Source organism: Vespa velutina, chromosome 6 (genome assembly GCF_912470025.1).
Source record: "Vespa velutina chromosome 6, iVesVel2.1, whole genome shotgun sequence".
NCBI classification, from domain to species: Eukaryota; Metazoa; Arthropoda; class Insecta; order Hymenoptera; family Vespidae; genus Vespa; species Vespa velutina.
In genome coordinates, this window is record NC_062193.1 from 7,425,633 (window position 1) to 7,449,647 (window position 24,015).

At 28.4% G+C, this 24,015-nt stretch overlaps 7 protein-coding genes across 15 annotated transcripts in view; 3 read left to right on the forward strand and 4 right to left on the reverse strand.

Moving 5' to 3' along the window:
• The first annotated feature begins 115 nt into the window (after positions 1-115).
• Positions 116-11,549, forward strand: LOC124949910 (protein shuttle craft). Of its 4 annotated transcripts, none has more exons than XM_047495777.1 (11): positions 116-212; positions 709-1,469; positions 1,547-2,083; positions 2,164-2,337; positions 2,468-2,857; positions 2,956-3,237; positions 3,306-3,596; positions 3,706-4,169; positions 4,238-4,768; positions 4,907-5,013; positions 5,086-10,615. In XM_047495777.1, the coding sequence occupies exons 2-11, from the start codon at positions 737-739 to the stop codon at positions 5,189-5,191; spliced, it is 3,615 nt and encodes a 1,204-aa protein (XP_047351733.1). In that variant the 5' UTR covers positions 116-212; positions 709-736; the 3' UTR covers positions 5,192-10,615. The 4 variants fall into 4 exon arrangements, with proteins under 4 accessions (XP_047351733.1, XP_047351736.1, XP_047351735.1 ...); XM_047495780.1 differs by lacking the exon at positions 116-212 and adding an exon at positions 11,368-11,549 and having other exon boundaries at positions 219-1,469; positions 5,086-5,208; XM_047495779.1 differs by lacking the exon at positions 116-212 and having other exon boundaries at positions 219-1,469; positions 5,086-5,208; positions 6,560-10,615.
• On the reverse strand, positions 5,494-12,534 carry LOC124949913. Of its 2 annotated transcripts, XM_047495790.1 has the most exons (9): positions 11,772-12,350; positions 11,262-11,469; positions 10,979-11,189; positions 10,613-10,877; positions 10,403-10,552; positions 9,734-10,312; positions 9,259-9,674; positions 8,972-9,179; positions 5,494-8,892 (listed from the first exon to the last, which is right to left on the reverse strand). In XM_047495790.1, the coding sequence occupies exons 1-9, from the start codon at positions 11,797-11,799 to the stop codon at positions 8,663-8,665; spliced, it is 2,295 nt and encodes a 764-aa protein (XP_047351746.1). In that variant the 5' UTR covers positions 11,800-12,350; the 3' UTR covers positions 5,494-8,662. The 2 variants fall into 2 exon arrangements, with proteins under 2 accessions (XP_047351746.1, XP_047351747.1); XM_047495791.1 differs by lacking the exon at positions 5,494-8,892 and having other exon boundaries at positions 9,004-9,139; positions 11,772-12,534.
• A 120-nt stretch (positions 12,535-12,654) lies between these two features.
• On the reverse strand, positions 12,655-13,346 carry LOC124949924 (transmembrane protein 203). Its single transcript, XM_047495812.1, has one exon. The coding sequence runs from the start codon at positions 13,344-13,346 to the stop codon at positions 12,933-12,935; it is 414 nt and encodes a 137-aa protein (XP_047351768.1). The 3' UTR covers positions 12,655-12,932.
• Positions 13,347-13,422: 76 nt separating this feature from the next.
• LOC124949922 (ribonuclease P protein subunit p20) lies at positions 13,423-14,769 on the reverse strand. Its single transcript, XM_047495808.1, has 4 exons — positions 14,623-14,769; positions 13,958-14,142; positions 13,643-13,811; positions 13,423-13,565 (listed from the first exon to the last, which is right to left on the reverse strand). Exons 2-4 carry the CDS (start codon positions 14,135-14,137, stop codon positions 13,444-13,446), a joined length of 471 nt encoding a protein of 156 aa, XP_047351764.1. The 5' UTR covers positions 14,138-14,142; positions 14,623-14,769; the 3' UTR covers positions 13,423-13,443.
• LOC124949915 (cleavage stimulation factor subunit 1) lies at positions 14,268-16,998 on the forward strand. 2 transcript variants are annotated; one of them, XM_047495794.1, is made up of 4 exons: positions 14,268-14,479; positions 14,657-15,557; positions 15,656-15,749; positions 15,832-15,972. In XM_047495794.1, the coding sequence occupies exons 1-4, from the start codon at positions 14,331-14,333 to the stop codon at positions 15,909-15,911; spliced, it is 1,224 nt and encodes a 407-aa protein (XP_047351750.1). In that variant the 5' UTR covers positions 14,268-14,330; the 3' UTR covers positions 15,912-15,972. The 2 variants fall into 2 exon arrangements, with proteins under 2 accessions (XP_047351750.1, XP_047351749.1); XM_047495793.1 differs by having other exon boundaries at positions 14,270-14,479; positions 15,908-16,998.
• Positions 16,855-20,537, forward strand: LOC124949919 (myoneurin-like). 4 transcript variants are annotated; one of them, XM_047495803.1, is made up of 4 exons: positions 16,855-16,998; positions 17,771-17,878; positions 18,414-19,014; positions 19,329-20,537. In XM_047495803.1, the coding sequence occupies exons 1-3, from the start codon at positions 16,942-16,944 to the stop codon at positions 18,981-18,983; spliced, it is 735 nt and encodes a 244-aa protein (XP_047351759.1). In that variant the 5' UTR covers positions 16,855-16,941; the 3' UTR covers positions 18,984-19,014; positions 19,329-20,537. The 4 variants fall into 4 exon arrangements, with proteins under 4 accessions (XP_047351759.1, XP_047351758.1, XP_047351757.1 ...); XM_047495802.1 differs by lacking the exon at positions 16,855-16,998 and adding an exon at positions 17,166-17,544 and having other exon boundaries at positions 19,332-20,537; XM_047495801.1 differs by lacking the exon at positions 16,855-16,998 and adding an exon at positions 17,182-17,544.
• Positions 20,538-22,161: 1,624 nt separating this feature from the next.
• Positions 22,162-24,015, reverse strand: part of LOC124949917 (latrophilin-like protein LAT-2) — a 44,145-nt gene continuing 42,291 nt past the window's right edge. The window contains exon 9 of the transcript XR_007101202.1: positions 22,162-23,937. The gene's annotated coding sequence lies outside the window, so the exon portion shown is untranslated. The remainder of the gene's footprint in view (positions 23,938-24,015) is intronic.

Consider the following 24,015-nt stretch of genomic DNA (forward strand, 5'->3'; position numbering starts at 1 on the left):
ATGAAATCGATTGTTTGTATTAAAGTCGGGACACAAGTGCAATCGAATGGAATGGCGCGTTTTCAATTGTGTTTCTTGTTTCTATGATCGACTTTCATTCTATACCACCTTAACCAATCTCTTTTACTGTAGAATGAATCTAATATCTTCAGCATTTCTAGTATTAGGTAATTAATTAATAGAAAACTTAAATTTCTCTTATAGATCGTAAGGTGAGTTTAAGTAATCTTATATTTTATTGTACGCGCAATCTGATTATTATTATTCTATAATGATTCTATCTTTAGTTTCAAAATCAATTGACAAGAAAATTGTAAAGTAGATAGGATAAATACAATTGGTCTTTAGCCTTATCTTTATTACTACAACTTTACTAGAAAGTTTGTTAGCTTGTATAAAGCTTCTACGTCTCCCGTATCTTTCTGATTATTTGTGGAAGTACAGTGAAAAAAGTAAAAAGGATAAGAATTCGTGCGTGTTACGAAATTTGTCGTAACAACGTGTAGATACCATTATTTAAAAAAAAAGGAAAAAAAAAAGGAAAAAAAAAAAAAAAAAGAAAAAAGAAAAAACTAAAGTGTTCAACACATCGATTATAAGTCAATTCTGTTATATACACTGCCAATTAAATTATCTGCAATTTTGTTGATAACGGATTTGAAACTTTAAATAACATATATACGAACTTAAATCCCATTTATTCTTAAGGAGGCGATATTCGATTCCTTCAAACAGTATGGCCACTTGGGATGGCTCATGTCACGAACCTGAAGATTCAAATTATTTTTTTTATTCGGGTCAAAATAGTGCCATTCCTAATGTAGAAAGTTGGACTTTTTATCCCAGTAATGGGAGCAACGTTTTTTTCCATAGTACTCATGCACCATATTCGCAAAATACTTCAATGATGTTGGGACAAAGTGAACATATTGCTTCCTGTCAAACGGATGCTAACTTTTCATCAGGTTCTCTAAATTCATTGCCTTTAAGAGACACTTGCCCAGATTACTTAAATGCTCCAGGCAGCGCACAAGACTGTCAAGGTAACAGTAGGTCACAGAACATGTCAACATATTATCAAAGCAATAGACAAGGGAAACGAATTAAAAATTATAAAGATAACAATAAATATGAATTTCCAAAAGAAATTAGTCGCAACACTTGTAGCATAGTTGAACATTCCAATTTACATCCTACCGCAAATGAATTTATACCACATGGAATTAAACATTACCCCAATCAAGCAAATACAAGTCTACATGTAACTAATCCAGAAGATTCTAAACCACATTTGCCACAAAAAACGTATGTTTCTGATAATGGGAGTAAATATAAAAAGAAATATAATACAAAAAAAAATAATTCATACAAATATAAAGAAATACCAGAATATAACTTTCGGCAAAGAGCTTCATTTCAAAATTCCTATAAAACACAACATGGTAGAAATTATAGAAAATATCAAAATAGTAAGTAGTACTGTATAAAGCATATATATTTATTAATAAAATAAATGATATCAATAATTAAAAAATTTTTATTTTAGCTTCTGAAGAACCGGTAGGTATGTCTAATGATCATAGAAATAATTCAACTATTGATGAAACACAGAAGAATGACAAATTTATGAATATTAATGCAAATATCAATGCCAATAAAACTAATACACCTAATATTGAAGAGAGACATGAAATCAATGATCAAGTAAGAGCTAACAAAGAAAATGCTGGTGCCAGCAGTACTACAAGTCAAAATTGTGATTTAAGTAAAAATAATTACCAACGTCATAATACTAATTTTGGAACACAACGTATTCCTGCTAAATATAGTAGAAAAGTTACCAATAATCGCAAGATTGGTAGATATGATAATAATTATCGTGAAAGAAAAAATAACTACCAGGAGTATAATAATTATAAGGAAAAATATGAAGAAAGCAAAATAGATATTACTAAGGATAAATATAAAAACAAAGATGTGACTCAAGAAACTAAAGAAGTAGAAATTGTGAATTGGAGACAAAAGGGAGAAGGTAATGATAGAAATAATATTTCAAAACGAAAGCAGAATAAAAAACATGAAGGTAATGATAAATTATTTTTTAGTATAAAACTTATTTCCTACGTTTGTCAATTTACTTGAATAGTAATTGATTTTTTATAGATGATGATGCAAGCCAAAGGGAAAGATTAACAGATCAATTAAATAGAGGACAATTAGAATGTTTAGTATGTTGTGAATATATAAAACAAAATGATTATATCTGGTCTTGCTCAAACTGCTATCATGTTTTACATTTAAAGTGTATAAAAAAGTGGGCAAAATCTTCCCAAGCAGGTACTCTCTTTTATTATACAAATAATTTCAATTATAAACAACATTAAGAAATCTTTTTTTTTTTCTGTTCTTTTTTCTATTTTTTTTTTCTTTTCTTTTCTTTTTTTTTTTTTTTTTCTTTTTTTTGTAGAAAATGGTTGGAGGTGTCCTGCATGCCAAAATGTAAGCACAACAATTCCCGAAGAATATTTCTGTTTTTGTGGCAAAACAAATATGCCTGAATGGAATCGCAGAGATATGGCTCATTCCTGTGGTGAAGTTTGTGGGAGATCCCGAATAAAAAATAATTGCCCTCATAAATGTACTTTGCTATGTCATCCAGGATCTTGTCCATCATGCATAGCAATGGTAACAAAAAATTGTGCTTGTGGGAAAACATCACAAACGCTACAATGTTGTGCATTAACATTATTATTATGTGATTCTGTTTGTGGAAAAATCTTAAATTGTGGAAAGCATACATGTGAAAAGAAATGTCATCATGGGGAATGTGAGCCCTGTGATAAAATTATACAACAAGGTAATTTTACATTATTTATAACAGTATAATAAGTATAATATAGAAAGTTACACATATTATTTATACACACACATATTTATGTATATTATTTATTATAGAATGTTATTGTGGGAAAAGTAAAAGAGATGTAATTTGTCAATCTAATGTACCTTCAATATATTCATGTGAAGGTACTTGTGAGAAGTTGTTAGATTGTGGAAATCATAAATGCAAAAAAACTTGTCATCCAAATTCATGTGAGTCTTGTACACTTACACCTGAAAAAATTACAACATGTTGTTGTGGACAAACACCACTGTCAGATGAAAGAAAGACATGTTTAGATCCAATTCCAAATTGTGAAGAAATATGTTCTAAACGTCTTAACTGTGGTCAGCCTAGTAAGTATTTTAATAATTTAATTATTCCTCTCTATATATGGTAATTCATATTTATTTTTTTATTAAAGGTAATCCACATACATGTAAGATAAAGTGTCATCAAGGAGAATGTCCCGAGTGTGATTTAACAACAGATGTAAAATGTCGTTGTGGTAATATGGATAGAGAAATTCCATGTAAAGATTTAACGACTAAAGCGGATGATGCACGTTGTGAAAAAAAATGTATCAAAAAGAGATCTTGTGGAAAACATAAGTGTAATCAAATGTGTTGTATTGATCTTGAGCATATTTGTCCTTTACCTTGTTCTAAAACATTAAGTTGTGGTAGACATAAATGTGAACAAACCTGCCATAAAGGTAAAAATATTTTGAATTATATTTCTATAAATGTTTAAAATCAAATAATTCCTTATTTAATTAAAGATTTGTTAAATAGAGATTTTTAATGAAAGATGTATTAATTTAGGCAGGTGTCAACCTTGCTGGCGCAGTAGTTTTGACGAATTATATTGTGAATGTGGTACAGCTGTAATATATCCTCCTGTACCCTGTGGAACTAGAAGACCCGTTTGTGATAGACCGTGTTCGCGTGATCATTCTTGTGGTCATGAAGTATTTCATAATTGCCACAGTGAACCATCATGTCCTCCATGTACTTATCTTACTGAAAAATGGTGTTATGGCAAGCATGAACTTAGAAAAGCTGTCCCATGTTATTTTAATGAAATTTCATGTGGATTATTGTGCAATAAACCTTTATTATGTGGAAGGCATAAATGTATAACTATATGTCACCCTGGATCATGTGAGAAACCAGGACAGCAATGTGTTCAACCATGTAATATATTAAGGGAATTATGTGGGCACATATGTGCTGCTCCATGTCACGAGGGAAAATGTCCTGATACACCTTGTAAAGAAATGGTCAAAGTACGTAAAATGACAAAATATTTTAAAAATATATTTGTATATATTGCTAAATACGTTTATACTTGTAGGTAACGTGCCAATGTGGACATAGAAGTACAACTAGAGTATGTGCAGAAAATTCTAGAGAATATCAAAGAATAACTAGCAACATTTTAGCTAGTAAAATGGCTGATATGCAACTTGGTCATTCTGTTGATTTAGAAGAACTTTTTGGACCAGGAGCAAAGAAACAAAATCAACTAAAAATACTCGAATGTAGCGATGAATGTAAATTAATAGAACGAAATAGAAGATTAGCATTAGGACTTCAAATTGTTAATCCAGACTTAAGCGGAAAATTAATGCCAAGATACACTGATTATATGAAACAGTGGGCAAAAAAAGATCCTCATTTTTGTCAAATGGTGCATGAAAAACTAACGGAATTAGTTCAACTCGCGAAGACTTCTAAACAAAAATCAAGGAGTTATTCATTTGATAGTATGAATAGAGATAAACGTCGCTTTATTCATGAATCTTGCGAACATTTTGGCTGTGAGAGTCAAGCATATGATCTAGAGCCAAAAAGAAACGTTGTTGCTACTGCTGTAAAAGATAAGGTAATAATACTCTTTCTTTCTTACTCTTTTGTTATTGGTACACACACACACACACACAAATAGACAAATATATTTGTGTGCATAATATATATATATAAAACTGTTAATACATTTTTTAATTTATTCATTGTACTACAGTGTTGGCTACCAAGTTATAGTTTATTAGAAATTGTGCAAAGAAACAATGGACAAAGGAAAGTTCCAGGTCCAATATTGAATACTTCTAAAGCTAACAATTCAACAAAGTAAGTTTGTATATTTATTCTAGTTTATAGGATAAAGTACAAATATTATGTTAATATTTAATTATATTATAGGACAATCTTAGCATTACCTATAACAAGAAGTCAGCAAATTGTACCAACTCCATCAACTTCAAAATCGCCAGAACCAGAAATAGATTATTTTGATTATAAAGGTTAAAGGTTATAAATAAGCAGGTAATTAACTATTTATATATTCAATATAATTTACTTTTTACGTATCTTTTCTATAAGTTAAAAAAAAAGTAGCAGTATGCTTATGAACTGGAACTAATAATTTTTAAGAAGAATTAATAATCGTATTTATTAATTTCATAATATTTAACAATCCATTGAAAATTAATTGATAAACAAACTGCGGAGAATTGCTAGACTGTGCAGTTTATTATTCATTCACTTTATAATCATACTTGTAAGAATATAACATTATTTTTTTGGGTGAAATTTTGATATATCTTTTAATTAGACAAATATTAATATAATCAATGATATATGATGAAAAGTTACAATGTTTTACAAGGATATGTTTAATGAGTGTTTGATAAGTTAAACAGAATTCTTAGAGATCTTATAACATAATACGTATATATAATCAAACAAATTTTCTTAGTAATACATTTATGCATAAAATAAAATTATTCATTATAATATAGTCAAATTACATAAATGAATTACATGGTGAAGGCACAGATAAAAAGGCATAAAGAAATCTGTTTAGCGTAATAAGAAATTCCTTTTGAATATAATATTTCTGTTTTATGTGTAGTTCTATGCTTGACATATAAGATTTCTATACTGTGTATTTGAGGGTAGAAAGTATGCATTTCTACATTCTGATAAATCGAGTGAGAGTAAAAAAAATACAAAAATAAAAAAAAAATATATAAATAAAAATAACTGTAGTATGATCTGCTTGATAAAAGACTTGTACGAGTTTATTCATCATTCCAATAAATATCCTTATAGAATTTCACAATTACTATTTCCTTTTAACCAAAAATCGTAAAAAAAGTATTAAAGCAAGACAATAAATCTTGGCAAAGTAGGAGATTTAATATATGTATTTTCTGTATATGATTTCATTATTGCAATTGATAATAATATTTCAAATATTTGTTTAAAAAAGATATATGTAATTCACTACTAAATTCTTATACTTTGATCATTATTTATTTTGTTTTATAATGATATAGCAGGACATATTTTCAATTATTTCATTTATTTTTTGCAATTGTCTTTCATAATATAATTGTTGTAATTTATCAGCAATGTTAATTATTAAAGCTTTTTTGTGATCAGTTCGTCCCACACAACCAACATGTATGTATAAATAACACCAATAGATAAGAGAGTAGAATGTGCGTATGTAAATTATTTGAATTATCAATCATAATTTTCAAGATCCAACTTATTATGGCTTCTATTATATTGTTTTCTATATATCAATTCTAATTATGTACTTTAATTGGTTGTTTTAATTAACATTTTCCAAATTTATATATTATATTTTTTTATATTCTATTTTCAGAAATTATGCAAAATTATATCTCAACAATTATTTATTTTCTTTTCACAAAAAGATAGTAAATATATGAAAATTCAACTATAATATACTATTCTTTTATTTATCCTTTCAATGTTTATGCATTTCTTATTAAAATAATTCTACTTATAAAGAAAAAAGCATAAATGTGTGTAATTCGAAATTATACTGCAACAAAATACATGTGTGTATATGTGTGTGTACATATATATGTTTTTTGCTTATCAATACTGTATGATAATTATGTGGTTAATCATGTATTATAAATATGTATTACATTTCTGAAATTGTTTTGTAATTCATTTATGATTAAATGATTACGTTTGTAAAGATATTAATTGCTATTCCAATATGTTTAACATTACAATATACATAGATTTTACAATAATGAAATTTCCAATATTCACAATGAATTTTGCATCCATAAAAATAGTTTTGTGCTATATATATATTCTCATATAACTGTTTTAAGTTTAATTGAAAAGATAGATCTGTTTTATTGAACATCCAATTGTATATAAATAGCTGTTTATTATTTATATTTGTAGGAGTACTCATATAGAGTAAAATCTTATGTAGACAATCTCTTTGTAGACATTTGTAAGTAGATAACACGAGTATTTGGCACATTGAACATCAATGATATTTTGAACTACTAAAATCTGTCATAAATTCTACATAGACAAATACTGAGACCTTTTATGCTTCTATTAAATAACTTTTTCCTCATATATATATTATATAATAATTGCTCATAATTACTTGTATTGAAAAAAAAAAAAATATTTTCTTCATAACATATTAAAAAGTTATAAATCATTTTAACTGTGTTCTTTTTGACAATTTTGATATTCTTCAATATAATTTCTGAATATTTAATAAAATAAATTTATTTATCTTTAATTATATATAATATAGGGAAAAATATATTTAAATAGTAAAATTCTAAAAGAACATAAAAATTTATGTCACATTAACCAGTCTTTCATCTCGCAGAATAAGATATTATGCAAAACTTGCATAAGCATAAAATGGTCTCCTACCCTAAATACATAAACTTTTATCACATTTAGGATCACAACACTGTTACACGTTTTCATTACTGACAAATTATTTAGACATATATCATTAATACTAAGTAATTTTCTCAAACATGTAATAATAGGGCACTTCAAATTTGGGAACAAATTTTTACCATAATCATGGGCGCAGTGAATACTTGGTAAAAAGTCATCACTTTGTTTATTATCAGTGCCTCATTCATTATACTAATACTTCTTTTTTTTTTTTTTTTTTTTTTTTTTTTTAGAGATTCTATTAATACTTTCTATTTTAAAGTAAATTTACAAATAAAATATATCTGACTATTATATCATAAAACATATTTGTTTGACTAAAATCTCTACTAATACTGTATTTGATAGAATAATGTACTCAATAAGATAATAATAACATAAAAAGTAGCAGTGTAATCGTGTTATATATATTTTAATTAAAAAAATATATATTTACCTCGAATAATATATGTATAACCAAATGAAAACTTTATTCATTAAATTGTATGTAAACTTGTATTATAAAGATAAAAGTTATCTTATTAGAACACACTTTTTTTTAGAATGTTGCACTGATCTATTGCTGCAATTCTACTATAGTATTTGATCATATTCTGATCTTTCTACCAGTCTATAATATTGATACTTTTTTTTTTTTTTCTTTTTTTTTTTGAGTTTCACACCCAGTTAGCATTAAAAATATAGTATCAAAATAAAATATATCTTGCAGATTCTTTGTAAAATAGAAATAACTTAGATTTCTTAAGTATGAAACAGGGTAAACAATTCAATAAAAATATATTACTGACTGTTCCGTCTAGAAACACACAATTTTTTAAATATAAAGTTATTTATAATAAGATCTTGTTACTTAACAAGATTTAATAATATGGATTATATGTTAGTAGAAGATGGTCATACAAGAATAATCTGTAAATGTTTTAATGAAGATAGATGGTATATAAGATCATGGAAATATTCAATTTGGCATCTTGGTTCTTCAGTCTGTTATATGACTGACATGAGTATTGCTTTATATGTAAAGATTGTTACCTCGTTTCATACGTGTGCTATAATTGGGATAACTACTTAAATATTGATGACGTGGGCTTACCGATGGTTGTTTTGTTATACTTGCCATTGCACAACCCATTATGAGCTCTATGGCTCTGCACAATGTTTGATATAATAACCAAGGCCATGGCTTGGGAAATTGATTTAGCAATGGCCGTGTATCATATGTTACTGCTTCTGCTAAGAGTCCTAAATATATAATATATTTATATAATAATATATTAATAATTTCATTTCTATATAAATTAATATGAAACCGAAGTATTACCATAAGGTCCAAAAACACGAACAAGATCTATGATACACAATATGATTCCTAAAATTGCTGTAGTATATGTAACATGTAACACTCTTCGAATTTGAGATCTTCTGACAGCTGCAGTAGTGGCTTCTGGTATATGTAGCGGTGTATCAGATTTAGCTCTATTCACGTATGCTATGTGATTTAGTATTGAATGCAATGTAAAATCAGTGCCCTACAAACAATTATCAAGTTATCTTTTTATATACATATGCTGTATTTCACTTGTTTGTTAACTTTATGTTTAAATGTACCGTAATTTTGCTCTCTGCTCCAGAATTTTCAGGAAGCAAATTTGTTTCAGCTGTAATTTCTTCTGATTCATCTTTACTTTTATCCGTTTTCCAAGACAAGCTTTTCTTTCGTACTTTTGTATCTTCACCTTTATTCTTTATCTTTTCATTCATTAATGCAGCTTTTTCATTACAATCCGGTTGATCTGAATCCGATTCAGACTTCTCCTGTATTTCTATTTTTTGAGGAACTATACTTTGATAATGAGTAGGACTTTTATCCAATGTTCTAATACTTATATCGCTACTACGACGATTTATAACTAATGGCTTAATTTGTGTCATTTCGGAATTTCGTCTATAGGAGAAGTCAGAATTTCTTCTTGACTCGTGTTTAGCAGATATAAAAGTCCCAATATCAGAATTACGTCGTGAACCTAAAAGTTACATATATTTAAATAATATAGTACAAATACATATGCTTTATTATAATTACCTGTAGGACTGAGATCTAAGACTTTTGGCAATCTCTGTTCAACTGGGGGTAACATTCTTCTTGGTGTTCTATTACCAAAATCGCTATTCCTTCTCAATTTAGTGGCAAACTGAGAACTACGATTTTTTTCATGAGAAAAATCTGAACACCTTCTTAATTCTTTCGTGCTGCCAGTCGGTGTAATATTCTCAGAATGTCGTCGTGCTATTCGTTCTGGTGATTGATTTCTATTAATACTAGGAGAATATTTAGGGCTGAATTCAACACCATATTTGAAGTCAGTAATTGGTAAAACATCTTCTTCATTTACAAATTTAACACTACATTCTGAATTTCTACGTGATGAACGAGATACATCACTCCCACGTCTACTTGCTAAAGAGCTTCTTCGACTTGGACTAGAAACTGTTATTATTGGTAAATTTGCAGTTGATGGCGTAGGTGTCGGTGGTCTAACATAAACTTCAGGTACAGTAGATACTGGTTGAACAGAAATCTCTTCACGTAAAGATGATGAAACATTACGAGACACTTCCATTTGATCTTGTTCTTGTTTTTTAGATATTTTTAAAGAATTACCTAAAAATTAATATTTTTTTTTTTTTATTATTCTTTTCAATCTTTGCGATATTAATTTGAAAGTACCAGTAATCATATACTTCATAATACCTTTATATTCTGAATTTCCTTCAACATTGGCACTTTCATTTTCTTCTGAATCTTTGATTTTAGGACTAAATAAAGTAGGCACCAACGCAGCAGCTGCTACTGATGTTGCAAGATTGCTATACGGTGCTAGCATAGCAAGTTGCATAATGCCTAAAATATTTTAATAACGTTGTATAAAATGATTATTTAAAATAAACGATAGAAACAAACCTTTGTGATGAGCATTAGAATTGTCTCTTGTTAACATACTACTTGGCATTGTTTTCAATAAATGCATGACTTTATAGCCTGCATGCAGAAATGTTAAATATAAAAGAATACTCCATATCAGGAATACAGTTTGCACCAAATATTTTGCCATATAACAATTATGTGATGTTAAAGCAACGTCACTTACAATTACAAAAAAAAAATGTCCTGTTATAATAAGACTAAGAAATGATTCCTTTTGTATCTTTTCTGGCCCAAACTTAAGCTGGAAATTATAAAAAACATTATTGATATATGATAATACAAATAATATTAAAAAAAAAAATAAATAAATAAATAGAGAACATTTATAATTTTCAAATGTACTTGTGTTAACTGCAAGAAGGTCAATTGTATAAGGCAAAATGCAGAAGTAATACAAGGAAATCCAATATCCCACATAGTGGACCCTATAATCTTTGGCATTATTTCTTTAAGATTATAAGGATCTATACATAAACATGCAGCCCTTGATGCACCCAATAAACATAAAAATATATTAATCGTTGACATAAAAGGGCGGCTTGATATAAGGGATCTGTAATATTAATAATTATTTATATTTTATTATAATTTCGTATTATACCTATTATAATTTATATATTGATACCTTAAATTTAAAATAGAGAAAAACGTGTAAAATCCAAGTACAAAGAAAAGGCTTGCAAATCCGTATGTATGCAGAAGAAAAATCCATCTCAAATCTTGATTTACAGAAATCCACGATGGAGCAGTAATTAACACTCTGTCAAGAAATGCTGAGCTTGTTGAATTTGAAGCACAATTCTGCGCTGATATTGGAGATGTAGTATTGATACCTAATTATAGAACAATAATTTAAGCATATGAATACGAATACTTAATGTTATTCCATTCACTTCTCACTATCACACATTTATATTAAAATTTTATCAAATATTGTTAATATTGTATAAAAATTATTATACGATACTAATAAATAATATTTAATTAAGAAATAATAAATAATTAATAATAGATATTGGCTTGTATTGATGTTATTATCAATAGTTTCCAGTAAATACATATATAAGTAAAAATAGTGTTCACTATCACTATTTTTACATCACAGATATATATACAATAACAAGTAAAAACTGACCACGAGTAAAATTAGTTAGCTTGTCCATCCCTTGACTGCTGACCACAGCACATCACTATATTTTATCAAATTCCTTAATTTAACATTATTGAAATAATCACTAATTTTAAAGAAATGCACAGAGAAAAGATAAATGTTTAAATGTGATACCAGCAACAGGCTTTACCCATAGAGAGAGTTTATTCACATCCCCTCTCTTAGCACAGTGATGCTCTGTCTCCCTTCAGCTAGAAATATTGATCTTGCTTGAAGAGGGTTGGAAGGGGTATTCAGGACTGCTCACGTTATAGGCCTATCAATTGTTTATACATTAGATTGAACTATTATACTGTAAAATTTATCGATTTTCGCACGCGCACACATACGTATAAATCTCGTGAATGCGTTTATATAAATGCATATAGATATTAAATGTAATATATATTCTTACATATAGGCATATTATATAACTAGTTTATATGTCAATCATATCTTTTTTAATTAAACTTCAAATATGTATTGATACGAACTTGTAGTTAATTTATAAATAACAACTTTAGTATTTTCATCATTTATATCAAATATTATTATTTTTTCGTAAATGTTACTTCAAAGTCATCTTAATAAATTATAATATTTATAAAAAAAAAACCTAATTCTAAATTATTCAGTTTATCTACAATCAAAATATTTCTTTCTCCATTAAACTTCAATATAAAACCAAGATATAGAACATTTCCATTAGTTTTGACATTCTTAGAATTTTCATTTGAAATGTCCTGATACATTTTTATATTGAATATATTCAATCATAATAATTTCTGTATCTTTTTTTCTTTTTTAACTAAATAATACAATGTAGAGGTATGAAAGAATTATGCAGTATATGTAAAAAACACATTAATTATAGTGAAAATATATATAAACAATTTTATTTTAGATTTAAATAACAAACAAATATCAAAGAGTATATTATTTTTATCGAATAATAGGATATGAATATAATTATTACTATTTAAAATTCCGTGTTATATTTGGTACTTACAACTACATGCATTCTTTGATTCTCTATAATCATACATTATATGCAAATACATTATAGGCAATATCATAAATTGCAAGTGATTGAGATGGAAATACTACTGTAGATTCAGAAATATTTGTTACATTGTTTTGTTTAGGTCAATGAAGTTGACATGCTCTAACAGCAATTAGTTGTAAAAGAATAAAAACAGGACTCAATACCTCTGAATACTCTAGGGTACTTTGTCCAGAAAGTTTTTTACATAGCAAATATTTAAATACAAATATTAATAATAATGATATTAAACTCCATAATGCTCTTAAAATGGCAACCTGAATCATTCCTTCCATATGCATACGTATGAATATGATAGCACAAAAGTATGTATTAAAGCCATCTGCAATAAATAATGGCGAGAAAACAATCCACCATCCTGTATGTTCTAAGAAATAATTATCATCTAATTTTAAGGCTAATAGAATTGTAAATATTGTTAAGGAAACTAAATTTATCCATATTTCAAAAATTGTTAAACCTAACCAATGCACTAATTCATGTAAAGAAAAAATCATTGCAATATAATAAGAAAAATAATTAAATGATCTGGAAATTCTGCTTAATGTATTCTAAATAACTGTACAAATATTGTTTGTTCTGCTAAACTGTAATTCATTTTGCTTTACACTGCAATATTCCCATTGCTTCTTTCCTAAAAACACGAATATGTATGGCAGAATTACGTCTCATTTTCACTTTATAATCATAATCATCATTAAGTGGTTCAAAGTCATCTGTAAATAAAAAGAATTAGTTTACTTTTACTATACATATATAATAATTTCTGAATGTAACCTTATGTAATATGTACCAATAAGTTCTGCAGTAGAAGTTTTAATGTCTAAGTCCAAGCTATTATGATGAATTTCTTTTAATTGAAGTGCCAAATTACATGCTCTATCTATAGCAGCACCAAGCCCATGAATTATTATTTCAGACACACCAATATTAAGCAGTTTTTCACACTTGCTTATTTGTGCCTACAACAATATTTTTCTTAATTTATAATAAAATCATATATTTATTTTTAACACTTCATTGTTATATGATATAATATGTTTATTATTAACCAAATAATATTATTGTCATAAAAACAAAATTAAGATCACATTTTAACCAAAATTACCTTGAAATCTGTTTTATTTGTCACGTATATATCCCTGTTAACTTGTCTAATTAATTTAGGTTGCCGTTTTCTTAATATATAATTACCATTTGACAATAATGTTTTTATAACGTTGTGCTGAACATTACTTTTTTTCGATTTAATTTTATTTATACATTGTAGTTTATGTTCTTCGGCCATTTTGTCTAAAATTTAGACATATTACAAGTATAATTTCTATCAATATTTACTAGATATAAATAGATTTGATTGGTAGAACTTTGTGAGAGGAATGAGTCGACCAATTAAATTATCGCACAGAAAGTAGTTGGAAAACGTGACCGTAAGAAGAATCACAACAAGCAGACATAACCTCGGGTAGAAAGGTCGATTGATGGGCGTTTTTTCGAAGAATTCCGAACAAGTAACCAACATTCAGTCGCCTTCCGGAAATAAAGAAACTCATAACATTATGAAGGAACCTGACGTGGATCCAAAAAATATAATAAAAAGTAGAGAATTACTTTACAGACTTATGATCAGGTTAATAAATTTTCTAATCTTTAACTTTTAATTTATAACGATTTTGACGATGTTTTTCTAACAATTCGATACAATTATAAAATTTTATGATTGAAATATTATTAATATGTGTACATATTTATAAGTAAATGTTAGAAACTCACATTTAATACAAACAATGTGTATTATTGATTTCAGTCAATTATTTTATGATGGTCATCAAACACTTGCCGTACAATTGTCTAACATGATTCAAGCAGAACCTCCATGTCCACCATCGGATCGATTACTTCATCTTATGTTAATTGGTGCTGCTCATGAACCAGATCGTACTAAAAAGGACACAAATAACTTATCCACATTTACTACAAGTTTTGATAATACATTGGGTCCTGGTTTAGATCTAGAATTTGAAACAGAAGCTCAAACACAAGCGCCAGAACCAGCACAATATGAAACAGCTTATGTTACTTCCCATAAAGGAAATTGTAGAGCAGGGGCTTTCTCTACAGATGGACAATTAATAGCTACTGGATCAGTGGATGCGTCTATTAAAATTTTAGATGTGGATAGAATGTTAGCAAAATCTGCACCAGATGAAATGGCACCTGGTGATCAAACTGGAGGTCATCCAGTAATACGAACATTATATGATCATTTGGAAGAAGTAACATGTTTAGAATTTCATCCACGTGAACCAATACTTGTTTCTGGCAGTCGTGATTTTTCTGTGAAACTATTTGACTTTAGTAAAGCAAGTGTCAAGAAGGCATTTAGAACAATTACAGATGCTGATCAAATACGGTGTTTATCATTTCATCCAACTGGTGATTTTTTGGTAGTAGGAACTAATCATCCAGTTGTAAGGTTATATGACGTGAACACAGCTCAATGTTTTGTGTGCAGTATACCTAATCATCAACATACAGCTGGAATAACTAGTATAAAGTATTCTCCAGATGCAAAAACATATGCATCAGCTGGTAAAGATGGAAGTATTAAATTGTGGGATGGTGTTTCAAATCGTTGCATAAATACTTTTGTTAAAGCGCATGATGGTTATGAAGTATGTTCAGTGACATTTACAAGAAATGGAAAGGTAATTCTTTTAAAATATTGTTTGTGTCCTAATAAATTAAGTGCACAATGTTTTAATAATACTTGATTACAATATGATATTGCAACTATAAATTTCAGTATTTATTGTCTTCTGGAAAAGATTCTTTGATAAAATTATGGGAATTGTCAACAAGTAGATGCTTAATAGCATATACTGGAGCTGGTACAACAGGTAAAAATATACATTTTAAATTACTTGAAAATTTGTCTTCATAACTATAATATTTATTTATCTTTAATATTTATAAATATAGATATACAAAACTGTTTAATGAATAAATATCAACACCAACTGAAGGTATGCATTGACCATTACATTGTATTCTGCAGGTAAACAAGAACATAAAGCACAAGCAATTTTCAATCACACAGAAGATTATGTAATGTTTCCTGATGAAGCTACTACATCCTTGTGTGCTTGGAATTCTCGAAATGCATCAAGAAAACAGTTATTATCTTTAGGTCATAATGGGCCTGTAAGGTTAATTGTTCACTCACCAACTGCACCCGCATTTTTGACATGTAGTGATGATTTTAGAGCAAGATTCTGGTTCAGAAGAATGCCAACTCATTAAATATGTATAGTAGATCTTCGTTTAATATGGCAGGTACATTCCGTGTTATGTAAGATATATTATTCAAATGATGTGCAAATACGTTGCTAATTATAAAAAAAAAGGACTATACGGAAATTACCGTAATGTATTTATTACATCATATGAATGTCACGTTATACGAAGTTCTACTATATATTAGATAATTTTTATGAACACATACATATTGTTTATAATTTTTTAATTTTTTAAGAAAAGCTAAAGTGAAACAATCAAGTTTGATTTGAACTGTGCTTTTAGTATTTTAATGATTGTATATATTTATTTGATATTATGTTAAAATGAAAATGATAGCGATTCATTCTGCTATCGTTTTATTAGTTTGTATATATGAAAAGTATGATGAAAATTTAAAAATTATTTATTTAAGTAAATAATATGAATATAAGATATTTATAATTCAAGCATAATGTTAAAACAAAAGCAAATAGTATAAAATATTTGCAATCAGGTAAGTGAAAAATAGAAACGTATGCTTTCTGTCCTTTTGTAAATTAAATTAGATACGACGTCACTTAAAAGAATGTTATATTTAAACCTTCCGGGCGTATATTACGTCGCTACGCGTACAATTTAATATTCGATCACAAGGCGGCGCTATGAACTCCCGCTCTGAGTTTGACGATATCACGTGACCCACGCTAACCGCCATCTTTGCTTATCGTATAAACAGTGCGACCGGGCTCAGCGCGAATTCTTGTAGAGAAATCATCGTTTTCCAGTGTTCTTAAGTGATTCAAGTACGAAGAAATGTCTGATATCAAGGCAGAAAGCAAGAATGATAACAGCATCGATGATGTACCCAAGGTAAGAGATCGAAAGTATATGAAAGACCTTCGTCAAGTCGAGTTTTCATGCCAAGGCGGCGTGCGGTTCCCTGAAATACGGTATGACGCTGTATATCTCGAAAATTCTAAGCGTGTCGTGTGTTACGCATGAGGAACCCTATTTGTAAAGCGATTTAGCAGAATACGAAAAAGTATACATAGTTGAAACGTGACCTTTGTCGCGTATGGCTACACATTCAGTGATTTTTCAAAGCTGCGCCGTTTGTCCTTCATTGGTAAAGATGGTGGATGTTTTTTATTTGTGATTCTCGTGACGAGGAGAGTCGCTGCTCGCATGCCGGCGAGTCAGTGTGAAAAAGGCGGGAAATGGTCGAACCGACGGATGATTACACTTGCCACGCGCTTCTGAACGTTATGGAATTCCATCCTTTTCGACACGGCATGAATGAAATTGTGATACTGAAGAAGTGTGAATGTGGTGATGTATGGCAAAATGGCGGGAAACTCAAACAAAACTCTACAAATCCCGGGCAGTTCAACGGTCCTTGATAATCTTATCACTCGCGTAATTATCGTCATACTGTAAAAATTTTTCTTTTATTCTTAGCGTTGTAACCCTTCGATGCTTTGCGCTTTCTACGTAACAAATTCTAATTTTTCTACGTTGCGAAATGCATTGGGAACAAGTGCGTGCCTACTTTATATGAATAATGCGATAAGTGAACGATTTATGATATAGACGTGTTATGTCTTTTCTTTCCTTTTTATTTCTTTTTGTTTTGTTTTTTTAGGATCAATCAGCAGAAGAAAAATCAACACCAACTAAAAACAGACGTGGTGGTACGAAAAGACTTTCAACATTTGAGAGAGCAGCGCAAGAAAGTAAAGAAATTACGAAGGTGCGAGTTCATCTCTTATTGAAATATCATTTTTCTAAAAAAAATTCAGCAAGCATTCAGCCCTCTGTCCTTTGCTTGTTTCCCTCCATTTAGTTTTCCTTTTAGCTGTGTGTGCTTACGTGAGCAAAGAAGAGTGAAGGAGTGGGGGTAATATGCTCTGGTAAAGATTGGGAAGGGAAGGGGAGTGCGAATAGCGGGGATATATTCTACCAATTAGAATATAGGCGCCAAATATAAATAAGTTGTCTACATTTTATTTTTATTATTTTTAATAATTTTTTTGTTTTATATATATATATATATAGATATATTTTTTTAAATCTTATTAATAGACTATATATATATATATATATATATATATATATATATATATAAATAGATTTATATATATATATAAGGTGTTTTCAAATCACTTATATTCTCTCTTTGTTCTTATATTTCAATGTTATTAACAACATTTGTATCATATTTTAATATTATATTTTAATGATAGAAAACAATTATGTTTTACTTATTTATAGAATTTATTTTATAGAATTTAAATCCACCAACTGGAGAAATGGAAGGTAGAAGACGTACTCGCAGCTCAGCTCGTGGTTTGACATCATCATTACCAATACCATCACCACCAAAGAAAGAAAAAAGAGAGCCAGCAACTCCAAGAGGTACTGGACGTGGACGTGGACGTCCCAAAAGACAAGAGAAAAATAATGAGAATAATACGGACGAAGAGGCTGCAAATAATAAAAGTGAAAAACATTCTGAGGAAGAATCTTCAAAAATGGAAGTTGAGGAAAGTAAAGAAAGTAAAGACACAGAAGCAATGGAAAGTGAAGACAAAACTACAGAGGAGGTAGAGAGTAAAGATACCACTGATAAATTGCCTGATACAAATTCCAAGGAAGACAAAGGAACGGAAGAATCAGAGAATTCTGCTGAAGAGTCTAAAAGCATTGGTGTCAGTGAAGAAAAGAAAGATGAGGACATTAAGGACAGTTCAGACTCGAGTCAAGATGCGACAGATTCTACGGCAGAAGCACCACCATCTTCATCAGAATCCCAAAATCCCTCTAACATCACTCCTTCTGATGAAAATAAGGAATAACCTTCTTCCGCCTATTTTACCACTCTCTCATGTAAGTTTTGTTTTATTATTCTATATTTTTGATTATTCTATAAAGTTAACTATTCTTATAGTATATGTATAATTTATGGGAGAAAACAGTATTATATTCAACAAAAATTTATGACTTTATGATGCTCAATCAAAAAGTAAAATTTGTATTTTATTTAATACACTAATAATAATATTTAAAGTTCGATGGTTTATTTTCACTGGTTGATTTGTACTGATATCCTGATGATATTAAATGCAATTTGTTGAACGAACTTTTAAAAAATTATGTTTATAAATTATAACAGAATTATAAAACATGTTCTTTTACTCTAGCAGGTACCAAGGCGGCGCACACATTGGGGTATACAAATCCAGGCCCCAGGTCTATTCTAACTAATTGACACCTTGTTGTCAATCGTTATTCTAATCAGCGCATCTTGTTATCAGTTAATACAATGATTTGACACTCAGACATATTTGTTTGAATTATTCGTAACAGTAAAGAATACTTTATTTATATGTACTTCTCGATACATATAGCTTTTTTAATTGGATTTTATTTGTTATAGATGAAAACACCTTTGCGTTGATTAGACAGTGATTGCAATTAAAGGTGTGGAGCATATGTTGTTCATGTACAATGATAATATTATTGTAAAATATATTTAATATGGACTTATATAGAGAGAAGTTGATTTCAAATCAGAACTGAAGTAGAAGTATTAAACACGGCCTTCTATTCAGATCTGATATGAAAATAACTGAAATTAATTCGTACATAGCAAATTACTGTAATATCTTACTTATATAAATGATGACTGAATGATACGGAATATATGAGAATTATGGTGAATTGATTTCTCTTTTGCATGGAATGCAGAAATAAACTTTCTGAGAAACGTGTGGGAACGTAATCTATTATGTGTCCTTCCTTTTGTAATGTTACTAATGTTAACCAATCTTTTATTCACTTCTATTCTTTTTATGTGACTAACGCTTCTATAAAACATGTATTTTATTATAGTATTATAATATTTGTTTTTGAACGAAATATAAATTTATAATTTAAAAAATTTCTCTAGTTTCAAATTTAATTTTTGCTAAATTGTACAATAAGCGTCATGTTTATAAAAGATCTAACAACAGGCTTATATTTTATTTCTACTGGTCCATTATTAAATATGTTAATATTATTGTGTGTGTATTTGAACGGTTGTGAATGTACAGATAGATTATATGATTAATACAATATATTTAGAAAATCCACACTTGATGAGACACCAATAACATGAATTTAAAGAAACACTGTAAAGTATAATCATGTGCAATGGGATGAATATTTAAGTTTAAAGGCATATAGATCGTACAGTGGAGTCTTACAATTAGAATTTAATATTGTTATTTTATATTGCAGGACTCTCAGATCTCTGTAAGTTTGTCTATTACTTTGCAACAATATTGTAGTGGTTGTAAAAAGAATTTATTTAAATTGTGTACCTTTAAGTACTGTGGATAAACTTTGTCATTCCATGTTTCCTTGTCTCTTTTTCTTTTCTTTTTTTTTTTCTTCTTATCATGAAAGATATTTCACGTATTTGACAAGAAATTTTTGAATTGGAAAAATTGAAGTCAAATGTCATGCATGTGTAAATAATTGATATAGCTGTGTGTGGCAATTGACTTTATCTTTATTGTCTTATAAAACCACAGTTGCATAAGTACTCTATTGTATAGTATGAGCGTAGATTAATGTTTTACTAACTAAATCAAAACAGATCGTATAGTAGCGAGACACGTTAATACGTTTTTTAAACCTATAGAATAAATAATTTAGAGAGAATGTGGAATGAAGTGCACAGTGGTTTGATATTAAGACTTTTACAATACAATACTCTGATCAAAATAAAAATATAAATAAGTAATATTTCGAAAATGAAAACTAAAATCTGATCATAAGTGTTTCAAATTGAGTAATAATTACTTATTAACTTTTTTTTTTTATATTTTGCACAAATTTAATTACTTTACCCTAAAATTCTAAATAGCCTTTTGTGTTTAGTATTGTTCAATGTAGAAAACATGTTCCTTTTTTAATAGCTACACTCAATGGATATGTTGTATTTCATTAGCTTTCTATAAATTTATCATTGTATTGTTAACAGATAAATTATATTAAAAACAATAATTATGTATCTTATAATACATATTATTCAGATGCTCAATATCTTACATTATAAAATATTAAAATGTGAATTCAGTACAAGTATGGAAACAAGCTCAAAACTCTATCCAACGTATAAGCTCGTAAAATATTGTCTAAGATTTGAAAACATGTCACAAATTTAATATTGGAGGGTAAGTTTTAGTGTCTCGTTGAGTGCGGCTTAGAATTAGTGTGTGTATATATATATATATATATATATATGCATATATATATATATATATACACATATTAGATAAATAATTGATATGCTAAAAGCAGTGAATTTATGAGCTTGTCCTCTAATAGATATATCTTTTATAAGGCAAGCATTACAAGATATATGAAACAAATATTAGCATTTTATCTTATTATTAATAGTGAAGGTAATACAAATTATTAAGAATTAAATTGTGAATGTAAGACAGGCAATAGTTTTTATACTGTGTATCTCTTGGTTCGGGTCAAATTTTATAGTGAATTTATTGTGTAGCTTATGCAGTGACATGCAATTGTTTATAATTCTTCCTAGATACACCATAGAGTGTGTGTATCTAAGTGCTCATATAATCTATTACTCTATTGCTACTTCTATTATAATAAGACCTCAAAATGCAAATGATTGCGGTTATCATGGGGAGATTTGATCGACTTTTGTAATAAAACTGCTTCAATCAATAAAATCAATAAAACCTGTATGATAATACACTTAGTATATACGATCTGTTTTTCAAAGTTCATTTGGTTTTAAAAAATAATATATCGCGCGAACAGTTAATTGTAATACTATCATTAAGAAATTTATTATTGATGATAAAAGGAATTAATATTCGGTTTGATTACTAATGTACTTATGCGCGCGAAGAGAAGCTATATAAGATAATACAAAAAATTGTACAGTAAAGTGCTCATTACATATGTATTGGGATCGTTTGAAAAAAAGAAAAAAAAATAATAATAATAAATAGAGAGAAGGAGATATATGTAAACAGAAATAGAAAAAAAAAAAATTGAAATTTCATGGAATTTTAATAAGCAGTTACGTTATTCATGTCAATTCATATCAATTCATATCAATTTATGTTAAGTACACAATTAAGTCATTCTGTACTTGACATGCAATGGTATGGCCATCTAACGGTGTACCAACGATTGTAGATAAAAGTTACAGATATGCCGTTAGATGGATGTAGCTGTATTTGCTGATCTTATTCTATGCTCATGTGGTAACATCATTTCATCTTGACGTGAAAATATTTAAAAAATTTGTTTATTTATTTTATTTATTTATTTATTTTTCTTTTTTTTTTCAAATATATGTGAAGCTCGAAATGATCATTTTTTAAAAGTAAATATATCTGTCTGTAGCGAATTGTATCTTACGATAAAAAAATATTGATATTGTACGAAAACATATATATAGTCATGTAACCTAAGGCGTATTTGCTTATTGTTAATGCACCGCTTGTTTGATTTCAGAGTTCTTTGCACGAAAGCTTTGTTTAATTTAACTTTTGCATTATTAGTAGTTAATAATTCTGATGATAAAAAAAAAAAAGGATAGAAATTCGATTAATTACTTGAGCCATTATATATTTATTGCCCTATAAAACTTATTCCTGGAATTAAACATCGTCAACCGCATTCTTTTAAATTGCAACAATTGAACTTTTGCAACACTTGAATCTGAGTCGCTCAATGGTGAATTTTAGTTTCGAAAACTAATCAAATATTTTTGTACTGTACTCGGGAATATTTAAATTGGTTACAACAAGCAAATCTAGCTGATTAAAAATATTAATTCCGAACTTTCCATAATTAATGAAATTATGAAGTTCTTTCCGATATCGCTGAATAAACTAAATTATATCTTTTTATTTTTAATAAATGAGTAAATACGAAATTCTAAAATTCTACAATTTGACTCTCTAATCCGTTTCTTGGTACAAAAACTATCTGCTGTTTTTTTCTTTCTTCCAGAAACAAAGGACATTAGTAGAAGAGATAAAACGAAGGAAAATATAAGAAAAACGTATAATCATCGATGAATTTGACAAATAAATGGAGGTATATTCATCGATATACCTTATCATCATTAGGAAAAAGAATTAAACGATAAGTGAAACTGAAAGTAATCTATTATATCATTGTATATACTATTGAAAATGTCGCACGACTTACCTGCATCGCAAGCTTGTCATTGTTTTTACGCTGTGATAAACGAATAATCGTAAGTATTAGCTATTTTAAATGTAAATTGTTTTTAAAATATCAAAATGAAAAAAAAACAGAAATGAAAGTTTAAATGAATAAAATAAAATCGGATATGATTTATCAGTGATATATTAATGGTCGGTAATTAACTAGCGATGCAATTAAAATGACATAAAACGTAAAATCCTCTTTTATGGTGTAATTAGTTTTTACGGATTCTCGTTTCTTTTAATTAATGTTTGGGATTTATTTAACAAATGATCGAGAGTAATACTATATTTTATCCATTTATCGTCTTTACGTCCTCGATCACGCATATATTTAGCGTACAAACATGATTTCAATCATATTTCCTGGTGTCCCCATTTAAGCTATCTATGGTACGTTATCAGCCCTTATAAACACGCGGTAAATAGGTTTTAATTCACGCTCGAACGATACACGGTACGTTCGAAATTAATCTCTCACTAAGTCAAGCAACGAAGTGATTTTCACTCTTGGTTCAACCGGCTCCGTTATTAATCGGCTCTGAAAGTGACACGAGAAGTTTTAGAATGTGCTATCACGTATGTTGATTTCATTTATACTTATAAAGGGGTGTAATCG